Here is an 18,667-nt window from a genome sequence, read left to right as displayed (position 1 = left end):
CGTTCGCAACAGTTAAAATCTTATTTTCTAAATCAAAAATGGGCAAAATGAAAAATGTGGTAAATGAGAAATTACTGTATGTTTACACAAATATATTGTACATACAGAGTCTATAGAAAGTCTACACACAGCCTAAAATCAAGACACACAAGGAATGGGCAAACACTACCTAATCTCGGATGTGCTGCATTGGTACTGCAGAACTATCCAAACGGAATTACAGCTGTAACTCAAGCATAAGGTACTTCCACCAAGTACTAACTCAAGAGTGTGTGCACTTACAGCATCCAACCCATTTTTCCAGGTTTTCATTTGCACGTTTTCCCCCTGAAGGTCATGTGTTACAATGTGTGAATAAAGGTAAAATAAATTCTGATTTAATGTGTCTTGATTTCAGGCTGTCCGTGAATGTGCTTAAGCCATTCTGAGTTTTTAGTTATTGGTTGCCGAGAAACACTCAGCTTCATCTACAAATCTGTTGCACCCTCTGTAAAAGCATGATTTTATAGTACTTTATTTACAAATCGGGTTACAAATCACTGGCCATTCAGCCATTCAAATCTGAAAAGGGTCTCTGTAAAATAACAATGATTAACTGACTGGATGAATGAATGCAATAAAGAGTGTGTAACTGTTAATTTGTCAAAGATGGAGAACGATGACTGAATAAAACACATCGTGTTTCTAAGAAAAAAAAAATGAAAAGTGAATTTATTTGAAGGACATCTACACTTTCACACAACAAACTTTTTTTTATCTGGAACATTTTTACTTTGAAATTCAGTTACTGGATATGGTGTACAGTGTTCCTGCAGAACTTAAAATTCCTGACAGTTAAGTAAACCTTTCAGCCAAAATCTCAAATCCAGCCAGTACGAAATGTTTCAAAAAAGCTGCAACTGCAAGGCTAGGAAAGCTAAAAAAATCAATTCAAGCCCTTTTGGAAGACTACTAATAAAAACCAAAGAGTTCTGACAAGTCTATCAAAACGTGAAGGAACACAAACTGATGCACAAAAGCCTTTTAGCGCAGGACTACTGTATGTACTGTGTTTGACAGTATCAAAAGAGGAAGCTGTCCCTGAATGTTGATTATCTAAACTTTGATCAAAAAATTAAAATACTCAAATAGCTGTGCCTAAAAGGTATGATCTAACAGATCTGATGCTGCAGATGAGGCTAGCAATAGGATGATTGGATCATTAAAGCCACGGGGACACTGAGAGTATAAATAATAAAACAACCCCAGTGAAAGAAAACCCAGTTTAAAATTTGAGCCCCCCTTGTCGAACTGGACCTCCTGGTTCTGCCGAGGCAGTACCAAAAAACCGCAGATGTTATCATCTACCAGTTTCTAACACAGTGAGCCAACAGCCGGAGCTCAGCTACTTTCCCACACCTACTTTCGCCAAGACCTAAAGCATACACTTTAATTCCTCCACCAAGCTCAGTAAACTGACAAAAGGGCAGAGCTTGTTTTCCTTGCAGAATTGGTCTTTGCTCGTCAGACCCACAGATCGCAGGCTGGGAAATGCCAAAGAGCATGAGTGTGAGTGTGTGTGTGTGTGGGGAGGGGTGTTTTGGCTTCACCACTGCAGAACCTTATCAAAACAGCTCCTGCATTCTTGCTCAATCACTGCGTTTCCCCATGGACTAAACACTTCTACCACTGTGTGCACTTAAGTAAACACTGACAAGTGGGCTGTCATAGCCTGCAGTACCTATGTCTGTTACTACCGTGACTCAGGGTGAGGAGGTATTATTAAGTGTTTGTGATTGTCGGTACCACAGGCGACACAACATGGGACGCTTGTCTAGCGTCAGATAACTTCACCTCCAGTTAGCACAGCGTCACTACCTAAGAATTAAGATGCTCGAATATCCATAGTATATTATATTTCATTATTATGCAATCTACTGTATGTATAAAACAGAGGGGGTAAAATGTCCCATTGGTGTATTTTTATCAAAGATCTGTTTCTATAATTAGATTTATAAATAAATGTGTAAATATACATACTTCCCATTCATAATTACCTTTATAACTGTAAGATTAAACACACACTGTGCCCAAGTGTTATGAACCTAACCGTTCTTAACAGGTAGATTTTATTTTAAAGGTAGTTTTATATTAAAGTGTGTGCAGGTTACCCTAATTAAAAAAAAAGTTTCAAACAGATATATTTATACTTTAAAGGCATCTGTTATATTTCTAGAGATGTTAAGAGAGATAGAGAGATTAGAGAGTTCCAGCTCTCTAGCATGTTCATACCTAGAGTGACATAACCTCCTTTTCAAAAATATTAGATATATTAACTAAAATACACAACATATTTCCAAGTTCTTTACATCGTGGGTTAAATTCCCTAGATTGCAATCCAAATTGTAAAATGTACAGCTTTTGGTGCTTCAGATTTACTATTTTTTCTATAACCAAAGTGATTTTTAATCAAAACTCTCCCTGTTGTTTGCTTAATGAACCCAGAAACACAATACATTTATATAAGAATTATTGGGACAATGTACAGTAAACACATCAGTTCATAAAAGTAAGATGCAAGCTTTTAGTTTTAGCTTAACTTTAAAAAGTTCTAAATGTGATCCTAGAAAAATAACTAATTATAATAAGAAGAGAGAGGATCTCCAGATTTTATATTCAAAACTACGTAATCCAGACATACAGAGCATAACAAAAAGCACAAGCACAATTACACACTAGATGACAAGAGATTTTTAGCTTAAAAATGTTGTTTTACAAACATTCACGTTAGGATTAGCTGCTTTTGCTGAGAAACGCCAATCGGGTTACAGCATAAGGCCCTGTGCACAAGCTTTTAGCTTTTGTATAATTTTAAGTGGAATGAAAACCCTTTTGTTTATAATAATGGATGTACTTCAAGCATGAATCCTGTTTACATTTTTGATTCTGGCTCCCTTCGGCTTCTGGGATTGATCCGCTGCAGGGCCAAACCACAGGAGCTCAGCGCCGAGGCTGCCAGCGTGCAGCCTGCTGCCCGGGCACCGCGGAGCGCACTCACCTCGGTGGGAGAGCCGAAGTCGGCCGAGGGGCTGCAGGTGCTGGTGTCGGGCTGCGCCGTGCCAGCGCTGCTCCTCACGGGAGACGAGGGCGCCGCCCCCGCGGGCGGCTCGGGGAAGCGCGCGGCCTGGCGGAGGATGCCTCGCTTCTGGATCCTGGTCCACGTCGTATTCCAGCTGTGGAACAGCTCGTAGAGCAGCTGGACCTGCAGGCAAGAGCGCCGAGCAAGAAAAATAAACCGAGCACACGCTGGGCATCACCATCTTTCACTTGCCTGACTCGACAAAGAGCCGCGCCATCCAAATTAATCAAAATCCATGCACAAAACAGTGCACAAAGAAACTAACTACTGCCTAGAAGCAACTCTGGATCTAAAACCGATTTTCCAGGACTCTGATTCTTTCTGAAAGGAAAACAAGCTTCCAACTTTTACAGTAGGAGATGACAAAAGCCCAATTAGGATGTATTGCACAAACAATGCACTGAATTCAAAGAGTCTGTGCTGTACCTTTTTTACGTGGAAACAGAATACACATGGAGAGAAAAGCACTAAAGATTAACTCTTTATGATCCAGCTGTGCAGTGCAAAACAAAAACAGTCTGCAACCAACTGCAGTACTTGGGTGCCTTATCTACCAATAGTAGATAAATAGTAGATACTTATCTATCTACTACTGTTTTTACTAGGTGTCATCAAAAGCTCTCTCAGACTCTACTAATGAAAATCTAACAGTAACCAGTCATTGTACTGTTTCTAGCCCTTTATCTAAAGGGTTTAGATAGAGAAAAAATCCAAAAAAAAACATCAGACTTCTAAGCAAGAAAATACGAAGTTTTTTGAAGAACACTGGATGATTCTCAATTGCTTAACTATTTATAGCCCTTGCTTACAGCAACCCTAAATGAGTTCAGGTGCAAAAGAATAATTTGAAAGGCCACAAAATTAGTGTAATGACCTCTGTCTGTGTATAATCAAACTGGATTAACTTGACTTGGAAGTAAATTTGTCTGTCTCTGCAAGTTCCCTCAGACAGATATTGAATTTCACAGCACAACATGCACTGCGTGATACACCAAGAAGACCAAAGAGCTTTGGAAATGAGCCAGGAACAAAGTGGTGGTGGAATGAGCATCATACCATCATACCACCCAGACACTACCCAGACCATCCTGCCCTTCCAAACTGAGCAGAGGGGCATAACCGTAACCTGATTATGGATGCCACTGAGAAGCCCACAATGACTTTGAAATATCCTGCTTTTGAGATGGGAGTGACTGTTCATACATTGCAAACATCCTCGTCACCACACAAACCTGGCCTGTATGGGTGAGTGGCAAAAAAGAAGCCACAGCTAAAAAAAAAAAATGACAGTATGTCTGGTGCAAACCCTACACAGCACATCACCTAGTTACTTCATTCCATGGCGATAGGAACATCATGAAATGGGTAAGCTTCTCATCATCAGAACCCACAGAAATGGTCGCAAATGAAAGCAGGCCATTCCTCCCATCCAGCCTGTTTGATGGTACTGTAGTTAATTAATCTGCCAGTTTTCGAAAGATGGTAGGGGCTTCAAAAACATGTCTGGGTAGATTGTTCCATGCACCAACAACTGAGATTTAAACCTAAGCCTGCAGAAGAGAACTCAGACACAAACACAGCACCTTACTGTAGATCATTTGACCATTCAGATACAGTATGTGCAAAGTCATCACAATTCATCAGGGACGTAGCAATGAGAAGCCATATGAAACTGAGTGATGACTGAGCAAAGTACAGGGGAAACCTGCACGAGTCAGCCAAGAAACTAGTACTAGGTCAAAAAGTCAAATTTTAAAGAGACGATGATCCAAAACACAAGGCCAAAGCCACAATGGAGTGGTTTGACAACAAGACAGTTAACGTCCTTGAGTAGCCCAGTTAAAGTCCTGACTTGAGTCCAATTGAAAATTTATGACAAGGCTTGAAGGTTGCACTCCATCAAAGATCCTCAACAAACATGTCAGAACTCGGGGAATTTTGCCAGGAATAATGAACAGAATTATAGCACCGCACGGTGAAAAAACTGATAGAGACCTATCCAAAAAGACAGAGCAGAAACGTATGGCAAATGAGCTTCCACTAAGTACTGACTTTGGGGGCTTAATACTTACATAATAACTACATTTCAGTTTATCTTCTTTGCAGGTTTTACTGATGTTTGACCTCCTTTGGGATAACTGAACCCCAATTATCTACGAAGAACTGACCACAGCATTGGAAATAAATCCAAAAACCTTATTAAAAAACTACCACAATGAAACACTGAAATGTATCCCTGTATGAAGAGTATTCAGATATTTTAAATGTCCTTAAAAAAGGACAAAACATTAAAAACCCAATATATACAAGAATACAGATCCTTATTTTTCCAACATCCGCATTTCGGTCATTCACATACTGTATATCACTGAGCGATGACTGAGCAAAGTACCAATGAAACCTGCACGAGGCAGCCAGGAAACTGGTCAGAAAGTTACATTTTAAAGAGATGATGATCCGAAAACACAGGGTTTAACTGTGATCTACACTTTATAGAGCATTTTTCATAATGATGCAAACAACGCAAAAACAAAACTCAGAAACGCATACATATACAAAATGTCACACAACAAATTAAACACAAAATTAAACGGCGGAGCACGAACGCTAGGCTGGAGAGCGGATCAGCAGTGTGGGATGACCTGCGGGTGCGTTGGGAATAGAACAGAAATCCCGATTTCTCTGGGCTCAGGACCAAGTTTCAGGATCAGAAAGAAGGTCAAAAGGCATGGAGAGGTGCATCAGGACACAAGTTCACTTACAGTATGTAAACAGGAGGAAAACCACTCACACTCTTGAGGGTGAGCTGTGGAAAGTTCAGGCGATACACTAGGTATGTTCATGTATCTCAGCCATTAGAATCATAGCATCTTGGTACAGAACATACAGCAGCATCTAAGGAACATCGATTTTTTCAGCATGCACAGGGTGCAAAGGGACAGGCAAAGGTTTATTCCGCGCTGAAAGGAAAAGAAAAGAGACAGCATTTCGGCTGCGGAGCGTTCAGTTGAAACACTGTTGTTTTTTTTCTTTTCCTCTCAGCATGGAACAAACCTTGACCCGTTCCTTTATTAACAACGTGTCTGGACACACCAGCATAAAGGAATCAGGTATGAAAAAACTGACACATTAGCTGCGGGAGTTGGACTTCCTCTTCTCAATATATTTAATCATGTTGTGAATTATCGACAAGGACAAAAAAATCCAAGACTCGTGGGATTGGATTAGGTTAATCAGGATCACTGTTACTGATGTGCACTGAACCTACTGGATCACTGAAAAATATTTGGGATTTCAAGCCCTGGAGGTAAATAATGGTTCTGCCATGCCCAGATGTTAAAACAGCATCCATAAAAAAATAGATTAAAAGAAGCCAGTGGCACTCCTCATGTTATCTATTTACTCCATCTCCACTGTTCTCTCCCCATGGAAACTGGATGTAATGCATGGCTCATTCTCAGGGCTGGTGATGTTTCAGTCGCTGCTCACACGTCTGTTTGGACATACAATATTAAAAAAAAACAGCCAGAGGAGTAATTCTAAACTTGCAAGTTACAAAAAATGAAATAATATAAAAACAAAAATATGTGTAGAGGCAATAATAAGACATGTGAATTTTTTAATTATATTTATTTATATGGAACCTTTAAGGGGGGGGGGGACGACAGTCTTTTACAGTGAGCTAATTTCTGGATGTCGATGATCCCTCGCTATCCAACTTCTTTGTCTCCCAGGACATTTCACTTCAGAACTATAAAGGGTAATGTGGTACTGCTAACAGTGCTGGATTCGTTTGGTCAGAGTATACACAAATGTTCCATAAATAAGCATAAATCAAAGGAAAAGAATGACAATACATTACCATATACTGTTTTAAACATGGCCAAGAATAAACGCTAACACATATTCACCAGAGCAGACAGCTGGATGCCATACTAGACCAGTCATTACAGAAAACTAAAAAGCTGATATTTATAAACGTTACAGCCTCCGGATACACCAGGCATATGCAGCTTGTTTTTTATTTAATGTGGGCAGTGCAGATTCAGAGACTGCTTTGCCTGCCTTTGCTGCCTCAGTAACCTACATTCGCTGCCTGGATCTCTGCGATCTCTCCTTTGTAATTGCTGGTAACAAGTGTGTTTACGGTTTATCCTTGAAAACACCACTTCGCAATAAGCAGGAGAAAATAGTTAATCTTTCCACATGTTAGAGGTTCATTTCAAACTATTCCAAATATCCTGTTTGAGCCCCAAACCCGAGCCACCACCCCCCCACAAGTAGACAGAATGCCAGGTCTCGCCAAAAAGAAAAGTCACTAGATAAGGTATTTATTGCTGGTTTAAGAAAAAAGGCAAATCAGTTTTTAATAAGAAAATGTAAAGAATAGGGAAAAAAAACACTCTCCCTGCTTTTTGTTTATTTATGGCAGAGTGTACATCTACAGATGTCATATGTTTTTGCAGAAGCTAGTAAAAATCTTTCTTTCAACTCCTGTTTTATTGTGGCTGAGATTTCAGAAGGCCTTTTGTCTTTCTTGTGCTGGTGTCTGTCTATTAGGGACTGTGCCCCACATTGGATGCCAAAGAGCCCTTAATAACTTAAAAAACACCTCATTTAAATTTGTCATGAGGAAGAGCTACTGTATATTGGTGTGTGTTTGTGGGGAAGCAGGCAGGTGTTAGGATGACAGACAACCTTGCTTCCATTTTTTCAAAATGCCTGTCAAAATGAATCACGGAGGACTAAAGCATACCTGTAACTTTAAAGCATACCCTAACACTAGTTTCATTTCTTGAAAATAAAGTGGGTAAATATGCTAATTCAAGCTGACAGGTTTGAAAGTCCTATACAAGAACCAAGAACACAGCCCAATCTTGTGTTAATCTGGTTCTACAGAAAAAAGATCACGGGCAAGTGCTGTACTTTCCAAGATGGCCATGAGGTACCTTTTTTCTTTTTAACTTAAAGCTTGCAACAAAAAAAACATCAGCCAGCCACATGCTTTAGGTCAAGGCTGCTTTATTACCTTTGCAAAAGCCCTGTCTGGTCTTAACTTTTCAACTGGTAACAGAGTGAGTGGTGACGCAGTCTTTAACTTCCAGTTGATCTTAATTCAAGGCACTTGGATAGTTACTGTAGGCAGTGGTAACTCTAGCTTTAATTTCAATACAGTACATTGCTTTTGAACGCCGGCGACTACTACAGTAACTACCATTGTAAGATAAAAAAAAAGCTTAAATACTTTGACGCTTCTTTATGTTTGCCATGCGCCTGGCATCTACCTACTTGGGTGTTCTGAGAGTGCACAGCACAAGCTGATGCCTGCATCAGAAGACGGGACTGGTGCTCCCAGCTCCTTCGTGTGCATGTGATCAAAACACACAGGCCTTCTGAATCCCTGCCTTCACAAAAGGATGTCCCTCCTCTGACAGCTTGATGGCTTTTCCCCTCTACTGAGAAAGTCCCTGCTGCTGCACTGCTGGTGGCACTTTGAGCAACTGTGCTGCTCTTACATCCCCACATACATTCCCACAAATAGTTTGATAATTGGAAGAAGGTCTCAGAGAGTGGTGTGAGGTCTCTTTTGTTCTAGGCCTTGGCAACACTTCTTAAACTCTGCGGTGCAGTCTAATTGTTATTAGTTTAACCAACTTCTGCTCAGAATTAGCAGCAAATTTAAAGATTAAACGTAAAAAGAGCTGGACTCTCAGCTGTTGGTCCAACAGATAATGAAACAAGTTGCTCTGTAAATGACGGCATTTATTTCGGTCTTTGATAAATAATGGGAGATCTGACGAGCTTTAATGTTAATAATGATTTATTTCATTCTGTGCTGCAATTAAATCTACATTTTCTCATGACAATGAAAGGTATGAGGACAAAAGTAGCTTGGAATCCTATTTGAATGTTGTTCAATAATTACAGAGTTAGGCCAAGGAGGATGAGCTGAGATTTTTTTCTCTTAAAGTGACCTCAAAAAGAACATCTCACTGCAAACTCACAGAATGTTTGTTTTTTCTCCGCCAGTGCAAATTAAATTAAAGGGCACAACCCTAATATTGTTTATTTCTGTTACCCACCACATAAACACAATGACACAAGGCATTTATGAGGGCAATGCAAAGCCAGGGCATTATTCATATTTTCCAAGAAAAAAGAGCTCTATTCAGGTATCACAGACTAAAACTCTGATGTTTCAAGACAGCCTGTCTCAGCCAAGGGAATTATGCATGTGAACATTTGCAAAAATGTGTTCCAAAACAGTGTGGGAACAGTCCCTTTCGATGTCAGTAATTCTGCTTTATTCCAAAAAGCAGTTAGGAAGATGCCAGTGTTTGTTAAGCGTGTTTGCTGAAATTCTGGATTGCAAGAGGCTCTGTTCGCTTCATTCGGCTCACAAATCCAAACAGTTCCAACTGGTTTCCGACCTTCAAACGTGCAAGAGCTGACATAATAACAGAGTTTTTCAAAACAGCAGAATCTGATCCATATTCTATTTAACTGAATTTGACCTTCATTTTAAGGTTTGCTTTTGTAATGTTATTTGACTCAGAGAAAAACAGAGATAGGAGTAAAAAGCTTACCCAACAGGCCTTCTCAGCAGATGTTACATAACCGCCTGCAAGCCCACATATCTACACTAAGGGTTAATCATCTTTCTGCCTCACGCAAGGACACCCATATCCTCCTCACACATGGTGCAACGCCATTAACGATGTTGGACGTCAAACCTGCCCCCACCTTCCTGGGCCCTGCTTTGCTTGGGTGGGGGAATCGCTGAAAGAGAAGGCTTTTTATCCCTCTCTCCAGCCCTAATAACCAAATCATCAAGATTCTGAAATTTATGTGGGTTCATATCCAAAGTCTGATACTGTGGTATTAACTTGATACCGTCAAATTACTTCAAAACATGAACCGGAGGCCACTGAATTTAATTACACACGCACAGTGCCTGCAGTCCGCTGGTCATGGATTACATAAAGACACATGAGAAGAGCACTAATGAGCAAATACAGTGTCTCCATCCAAAGACTTGTGGGCAAGTGGCACTGGGTCACCGAACAATTCTATCCTGGAAGCAGCTCCCATCAGAGGGCGCAGTCTGTCCCTACCTAAAACACAGCAACGAACCGCACACCTGGAACTGATTCAGCCACATTAGGCAAATGTGCATCTCAGGCTACAGTTACTAAGACTTAAGGAAGAGAACATTTGAGATCACATCAAAGAAAGGCTAAATCCCACCCCCTATTCCAAAGGACTGAGTCTTAAGGAGTTGTAAAAGGAGGACAGAAAAAGGAAGGATAGGATTATTTAAAGGGGAAAAAAAAGTTAGTGTTAATTTGAAACGACATTCATCTGTTTCCTTTAAACGCTCTTTTAGGTAACTATATGATAACCATAGCTGTTACAGTTTACTACGCTCCCTACCCCCACGGCCAGGAATAAATCTAGTGATTAATGTAACTGTGCCACCTATTTTTTTTTTTAACAGCTGCGGTCAGCACGAGGAAGAGACCCACCTGTGGGTTGCAGCACTTGATCTCCAGGCTCTCCAGGTCCACATGGAGGCAGACGATGAAGGAGTGCCGGATCTCGGGGCCTGAGGCCTGCAGCTTGTGGGAGGTGACGGCCAGGGTGGACGTGCAGCCCAGGGGGTCCAGCAGGCTGAAGGAGCGCTGCTGCCCCAGCAGAGTGTACACGCTGAACTGGCTCAGGCTCACCGTCCACGGGAAAGCATCGCCTGAAGGACAGGGGGGGAGAGAGGCAGAGAGAGGGCAGACGAGCAGGGATGAACATCTCAGGAGCAGCTCAGGACTCAGCGCGTTTACTGCTCCCTATCCCTGGACAAACAGCGCTGCCAGGAGCCACTTTCTGCTCGCTGGACACAGAAAACTGGACTGAAGGCGGGGGGAGAGTTTAGTGTCCAAGAGGAAGTGGAATTCTCGAAGACGGAGCAAGTAAAGGTTAATTCCAAGTCTGAAAAATAGAAAGGAGAAACGCGACGCTGCTCGGCCACCTTCCACACACGAAGAAGCCCCGACAGCCAAAACGTCGTTTCTCTTTTCTGTTTCTCAGACATGGAATTAACCTTTACAGCCAACGCATGCTGACACAGCTGCCCATTACAACATTCTCAAAATTGCGTGCTTTTCATGTCATCCTTTTCAAAGCTGTTAAAGCCAGCACTTTACTTACAATTTGATATCAGAAGAGTTATTGCTCTGTAGTACTACACTGTGTGTGAACTGCTTCAAAATGTTATGCATTAACAGAGCCCTTATGGTTTGTTTTTAATTAGTCTAAGTAAATCCTAGATAATTGCACCATTTGTTCTTTAATACAATAACAAATTAAAAGCACTTCAAAACAGTTATATTTTTCAGAGCAGCCTGAGTGTGTTGCTGGCTCCGTGAAGATATAAAATATTGGCTTTGACAGTCTGGATCAAAAAAATGCTTTAAAATTCATTTACGGCAATAACTATTTTCACTTGTCCAATTACAGTTTGTTAACATCAAAACCCAATGAAAATCTTCTGATAAAAAAACAAAACTATACAGCTCTACAAAAGTTAAATGAAACAACTAATTCAAGCATCTGCCAGAGAACAATAAAATATTTTTCCATTTGACTTTTAATAAATTCACACAGCCAAGAAAGATAATTAGACAATACGACTTCTGAAATGCCCAAACATTAACCATTCTCACTAGGTTTTGCTGCGATTATAAACTCATTCAATAATAATAGCACACAGAGAATGCTGGGTGACTCATCTGCAATATGAAAATAATGCAGGCAATAAATGATTCTTTTTTATGCAACATACTGGATAGTAGATAGTACAGTAGGTCAAGAGGAGATCTGTGTTGTACAAACTCATCAAAAACAATATTAAAGTATAATGAGTTTTCCATTCAATATATTTGTTCAATTATAACATTATATACCGTAGCACAAACACGAGGCTAAAGGAAGTTTAAAAGGAGTAAAACAAGTTTTAATAATCAAAGGCTATTTTTTCATATTATCATGATGGCGTTTGAATCCGTTGGACCTGTAGAAATTCTTCTCTTTCATTTCTGGGATTCATATAGAGGGAACAGGCCGAGAGTAAATGCATACAGTACCTGATCGAAGCAGCCCTGTGCAGTATGTGTCATACGAATACTAATCGAAAAAACACACATGAAATACCTGCACATCTCGGAAAAAAAGGTTTTGATTCCTAAACTAACAAATTTTTAAAACATAGGTGTCATGAGTGGCTAACCCCACATGCTATCCAACCACAAATATGAAATAAATGCTCCACAGGCATGAGGATAATGATACCCATCGCAACTGGACTTAAATTGTTCATGTGTATCACTTAAGTAATTAAAGACTTACCTTCTTCAAGAACCGGCCTGGATACAACAAACGGAATTTCCTGGAGTGGCTCCATGTACTTATGGCCAGCACTCATCACACTTATTTGGGGGAGACATATTACTAGAGTCCCAGGCATGCTGGCCTGGTTGTGGTACCAGCTTCGCACTGTGCCAGGAATATCCCCCGATACAATGGTGCTCGGGGAAGGCAGGCTGTCATTTGGGACGAATATACAACACGACTGTAGCTCCAGCTAGAAAGCCAAAACAGAGGGAAAAAAAGGGTTACTTTCCTTTTATTTAAAGAATGATGAATGAATTAAACTTAACTGGATCTCCATCACACACTACGCGGAAAAAATAGGTTCTGCCATGAAATTAGACACACTGCAGTGCTATCTAAGCTAATGGGTGAGAGCACTTTTTCATAACTTTGAGGTCTGGATCCATCTTTTGCTACTTGGAACCAAGTCTGAAATTACAATTTATCCGTGACAGAAATCCGCTAGAATAAAGCACTGCATCCACCAAAGAATATTTTAATGCATTTCATCAATGCCATGGATATGATCAGGACCAATAAGTGGCACAGTGCATCTGACAGCAGTATCGCAAAGTGCGCTCATGGTTCATAGAAACTGGGCGTTCATGGAAAGACCTACTAAAAGCAGTACAGCACAATATCTGCGTTTAATAATTTTTTTTTTTGTAACTGTTGGGCCTCTGACAGGAATTGGAAAACACACACAGTAGTAACAGAATATGAGACAGTGCTGTGATGTTGCAGTCGTCCTACCTTTCATCATTCTAAAAACAGGATATACAATTGCATGCCTGTCCCACGTGGTTTCCTTTTTCCATTAGTCTTCAAAGTAGCGTTTGAAATATGAATACTTTCACGCGCTGATACTTGCGGCCTGTTTCTTAAAGACAGGCACGCATAAAAACTCCTGCTGTCGTTTGATGGGCTACTGGATCTCTTGAAACGTTTCAGAATCTGGAAGGGTGCAAAGCAAGTACTGTACTGTACATATTGAATAGGCCTGGAAGCTCTAGTTTGCTTTACGGGCAAACCAGCTAATGAATTAATTTATTATGGTATGAGCAGCTTAGTTTTTAAGATGGTGTTACAGAAGCATTTCCTAGACCATAATAACATAGAATGAAGGCCACGCACTATGGTCCTTATTTAGCTCTGCAAAACAAATGCTCATTCTAATGCTTACTATATGTGCATCTTATGAGTGTGTAGTTAATTTACACAGCACTCACAGTGTAGTTAATTTACACAGCACAGTGAACTAACTTTTTTATTGCACTAAGGATGCTAAGTACATACTTGTTAGCTTTACATTTCTCTAACCATTTTGTAGCAAGAAAGCCTTAACAGCCAGTTTTTACTGCCGGTGGAACAGTGTGGTTAGAATTGATTTGCTCACAAAGTGTATTTCAATAACATCTGTCACAAACACAAGTGTATTGTAGACCTCATTCACTTTTCACAGCCAAAACTATAGTTAAGAAGCAGTAAAATTTTCAACATCATCAGTATATAAAATGTATTTTTTAAAAGAATGATTAAAAAGAACCCATCCAATAATTTTCCAACAATATACCCTTCATTTTGTGCAGATTATACTTTTATTTTTCCATATTTTGTAGCAGCTCTTGTATTCCTAAAAAAAAGAGTTTGAAATGGCTTGTTTTCTTTCACACACTGAAAAAATGGGGGAGTCCATTAAGGAACAAAATATTTGTGGGAAACTCATATGAGACAGTGATTCCGACAAAATCAAAGGTTTTCAGTTCTTCCAGAAACTTGGAAACCCATGGAAAATCCAAGTCATTTATGTACTGTTTTTCTGGCATTTCATATTCCATCCTCTGCCTGGGCTGAGATGTAGGCTCAACAGAAACACACAAGCTGACAGCAGCACTCTTTCTTAGCAGTCACCCTGCACAGTGCTCCTAACGTTTTGTAGAGTGTTAAAAAATACATTTTGAATGGAAAGATTTCTAAGGCTTGCCATGAGAAATCAAGAAGACCCCTTTTAGTTATTTCCTTCCATGAATATTATAAAGAAGCAGAATAGGAGAATAGGGTTTCTAATGTCTAGTGAAACTGGACAGCTCTGAGTTTGTATTATACAGTACATGCAAAGACAGAAAACATTTCCCCTCAAACTTGCTTGAAACATCTCCAGTATATCAGAAATCGATTAGTTTTTTTTAATGTTCCTTGAAAGATAAATATTATTATAAGCACCTTTCCTTGTACTAAAGAATACTTGCAGCTCAAATAATAAATGGTGTAACCCTGGTTATCCATCGTAACCCTGTTTAGCCAGAAAAGTTGCACGGCTGCATTTAAATGCCTACATTTAGGGGAAAACTCTGGTTTTGATAAAATCCCTCAGTATTTTGTATTACCATCAGTATTCATATAATTGAATTCATCTGTTGTACACCCAGTAAAATGAATTGCTTATTTTTTGTAGAAAATACTACCTTATTTTGTAGTATACATAAGTAAGATGGGTCTAATTCTGAAATTCCCACCTAAGTTGCTCGGAAGATATAATGACTGGACTTCTTTTTATTCTGAGAGAATGTGGATTTGGAGATCAGTTATACTGTCATTTTTTTTAAAGTCATTCACACACAGGCCATTTTTCTAAAAATATTTGCCAAGATTAAGATACATTACAAAAGCATTTTAATCAAAGCTTATCCCCCAAAAAAGGACACTGAGCTGAAAACCTTACACAACTGATGTCACTCAGTCTAGAGGATGACACTGGTGTTGTAGATACAACTCCAGTGAGGAAAAGTACTGCAATCCCCTGAAAACAGTTAAACATCTGCAAAGACATGCTATGGTGTAGCTACATAGCTAGACTCTGTACATACAAACAAAACTCCCTCTTTCTTCCCATTGTCTGCCTGTTGACATCAAACACAGTGATAAACCAAGAGAATTTACATCTACAAGTGTGTGAAAATGTGTGGCTGTTAGGTCCTGGCTGTTGAAAGCATATTATAAACACGGTCACTGATGAGCCAGCTGTTTTCAGAAGCACAGATTTCCTTAACATCTCAAAGAGACAAGGCGCCCTTCTGAGTGCAGTTTGAGATCTACCATCCCGTAACAGTCTGGGACAGATGTGCCTTGAGCGACCGGACTGTCCCAACAGCATGTGCCACTTGGTCAAACCTACTGACCAGGGAAACACTTCAGCTTCCGATATCGTCAGTGCCCAAGTCTGCTGCGAGCACTGTGGGATGTGCAGTGGGGAGACAGGTCAGACGACAAGTGGATACAGTGGATAATGGTACATTTTGTAGAAAAGTGTACACAAAACTCCACAGAGGCTCAGCAGGTTCAGGTCTGTCATCCAAACGTGGGTCATGTCACTGACCGACAGTGACTGTGATCGTGTACAGGGGGACCTGCAACAGCTATTTAAAATTCCTCAAAGGCACTGACAAAGTCAGCCTAGAGGATTTCTTCAGAAGGAACGGGGTAACAGGAACCAGGGGGCACGTGTGGAAACAAAGCGGAGGTGCACCTCATTTAAGAACAGGAGGAACCTCTTATCATCAAAATATCATGGGAGCAAGGAACCAGCTACCCTTCCACGTGGTTAAAGCCAATACCAATACCCAGGCTTCTTTAAAGAAACAGCTGGATGAGATCTATGGTTCAGTTAACTACTATCACCCAAACAGGCTAGACTGGCCAAATGGCTTCCTCTCTTTGAGAAGACAGACCTTTCTTAGAAAACAGGATGGGAGGATCTCCAGCCTGTCTTGTGCGTGCAGCAATGTGTCTCTGCCCCAAATAGTGCTGCACCTCTGCTACAGGGCTGTACTGCCAGTGTCATAGTAAACGACCGAGACGTTCTCATTCTCTACTGTGTGAGGTCCCAGAGTTCAGACCCTTGAGCTGACACGCGAAAAGCATACAGCTGGCGGATCCCAAAACTCAGGAGGGCAGAACAAAAAAATAACTAGCTACTCCCAAACGTCTGCGCAGTCTGACACACCCAGTGCTCACAGACGGCAGAAAAGGCTGAACTGATGAACAACAGGTGATTCCAAACAAGGGAAGTACAGAAGAAGGAAAAAAAAATCACTGGAAAAAATGAAATCTGTTTGTGCTTATTTGGCCAAGCATAATTAAGATTTGAAAATGTTGAACACCAGAATGGCAAAGAGGCTTTCATCCTTCATAATTCGGACAAATATTCAAATATTCTGGGAAAATCTAGAAGATGAATAATTGATTGCAGAAGAAAAAGTATCCAAATGTTACAGGACCCTGGCTGCAAATCCCACAATGCCTTAGGGTTTTGAAGTCTTAACAAGGACCACTGAACTACTACAGTTCAGATGTTCACTGTGTGACATGGTAACATAATGGGAATAAATCACCCCGCAAGCCAATGTCAGTTCCTATAGCACCGGGAGTTTTTTTGGGTTTTGGAAGAACACTGTGAACGTCTTTGGTCAGCATCCCCACTTGCACCAACGTAAATTTCTTGCCAAAGGGCCGGTATTCTAAAGCAGTGCGACTAACCACCTCCTTGCATCCAAAAACACAGAGGCTATATGAAAGTTCTGCCCCAGAATAGCATAAGACATTAACGGTTTCACAATGATTCCATCTTATTCAAGCAGGGAAAGACAGGTCCATGAACTGTGCACTCTGTTCACATTTCTCACGCAGCAAAAAAAGGGAAAACTGCCTCCCTTTTAATTTCTAGAAAATCTTTAGAGATGACAAATAGAAAATATTCCCACTGGACTGGCACTGTTGCAGTTGTTTTCATTGGGGTACTCTTGCTTAGCTACTGAATAACAAACAGAAGGTACTTCATGAGTTCCCTATCTTTAGATATTACAGTATATTATTACACTTTCCACTCTTCCACGACTTTTTATGAAGAATGAAGGGCAAATAAATATAAGATCACATGTTCTTATACATCTAAGGTTCACAATATTTTGTTACTGTGTTGTTGTATTGTATTCTTAGCACAAAACCCTTGCCCATTGCAAGTGGCCCTAGTGCTTATTTTTAAAGATTTTAAGCTGAGTCAGCAGAGGCTATATATATTATATATTATTATGCACCCCCGCGTTATTAGTGGTAATTCTTCATTTCCTCATAGAATGAATCTTACTACTTTAAGGATTAATGTAAAGATCTTTAATTTTAATGCCAAAAGTTTCTTTTCTATCTTTTTCTGCAAGTTACTGCATTCACTGTTAAAAGTTTTACTTTTTAACTTTCTTTTCTAGGTGGTGCCTACATTGTTGACTTAAATAGTGTTACAATCACAGCTTTACTGAAAAACGCTGGGGTTGACGGCTTCATTCCCGATCCGTGTGATGCCAGTGTGGAGGTGTTGTGTCAGTTACTTCCCACTGTGCCCAACATTTCCAGCGCCTCCTGCCGCTTTGTTGTTCTTCATCTGTCGTTCGGATGAGACGTGAAACCGAGGTCCTGACGCTCTGTGGTCATTAAAAATCCCAGGGCGCTTCTCGAAAAGAGTAGGGGTGTAACCCCGGTGTCCTGGCCAAATTTCCCATTGGCCCTTACCAATCATGGCCTCCTAATAATCCCCCTCTATGAACTGGCTTCATTACTCTGCTCTCCTCCCCACTGATAGCTGATGTGTGGTGAGCGTTCTGGCGCACTATGGCTGCCGTCGCATCATCCAGGTGGGGCTGCACACTGGTGGTGGTGGAGGGGAGTCCCCATTACCTGTGAAGCGCTTTGAGTGGAGTGTCCAGAAAAGCGCTATATAGGCGTAAGCAATTATTATTATTAATCTGTGCACTTGGCATTCCGGGGACTTGCTGGTAAAGTTAAAAGCTCGTCTCTAACCAGGGCTCGGTGGATGAACTGAATATCAATTGAAGATCAGGACTTCCCCTTCCTTAGGTCTAAAACTTCCTTGGTTTGGGGTAAATGGGACATAAACAGTCCATGTGGTTGTAAATAAACCACAGCCATCATTTTGGTTTCCCTTGTCTGTCCACCACCTGCTCCTCCTGTCAAAAAGTTCTCATTTGGACCTCTGTCTTTCCTTGTTGGTGGTCCAGCCTCTCGTGCTAGGAGTCTGGGTTGTTCTGCTATGCCCAGGAAGCCTTGTGCTCTCGA

The 18,667-nt window shown here is 40.6% G+C and overlaps 1 protein-coding gene across 3 annotated transcripts in view; it reads right to left on the bottom strand.

The window, feature by feature from the left end:
* Positions 1–18,667, bottom strand: part of LOC102694431 (intermembrane lipid transfer protein VPS13B) — a 325,472-nt gene that overhangs the window by 140,325 nt on the left and 166,480 nt on the right. For all 3 annotated transcript variants that reach the window (XM_006636105.3, XM_015357899.2, XM_015357901.2), the window contains 3 exons: positions 12,518–12,752; positions 10,645–10,865; positions 3,038–3,241 (listed from right to left, as the gene is read on the bottom strand). In XM_006636105.3, the coding sequence (XP_006636168.2) occupies positions 3,038–3,241; positions 10,645–10,865; positions 12,518–12,752 (660 nt within the window). The remainder of the gene's footprint in view (positions 1–3,037; positions 3,242–10,644; positions 10,866–12,517; positions 12,753–18,667) is intronic.

The sequence above is a fragment of the Lepisosteus oculatus genome, chromosome 10 (genome assembly GCF_040954835.1).
Source record: "Lepisosteus oculatus isolate fLepOcu1 chromosome 10, fLepOcu1.hap2, whole genome shotgun sequence".
Lineage (NCBI taxonomy): Eukaryota > Metazoa > Chordata > Actinopteri > Semionotiformes > Lepisosteidae > Lepisosteus > Lepisosteus oculatus.
The sequence above is the reverse complement of the archived record's forward strand: the minus strand, read 5'-3'. Positions and strand labels throughout refer to the sequence as shown.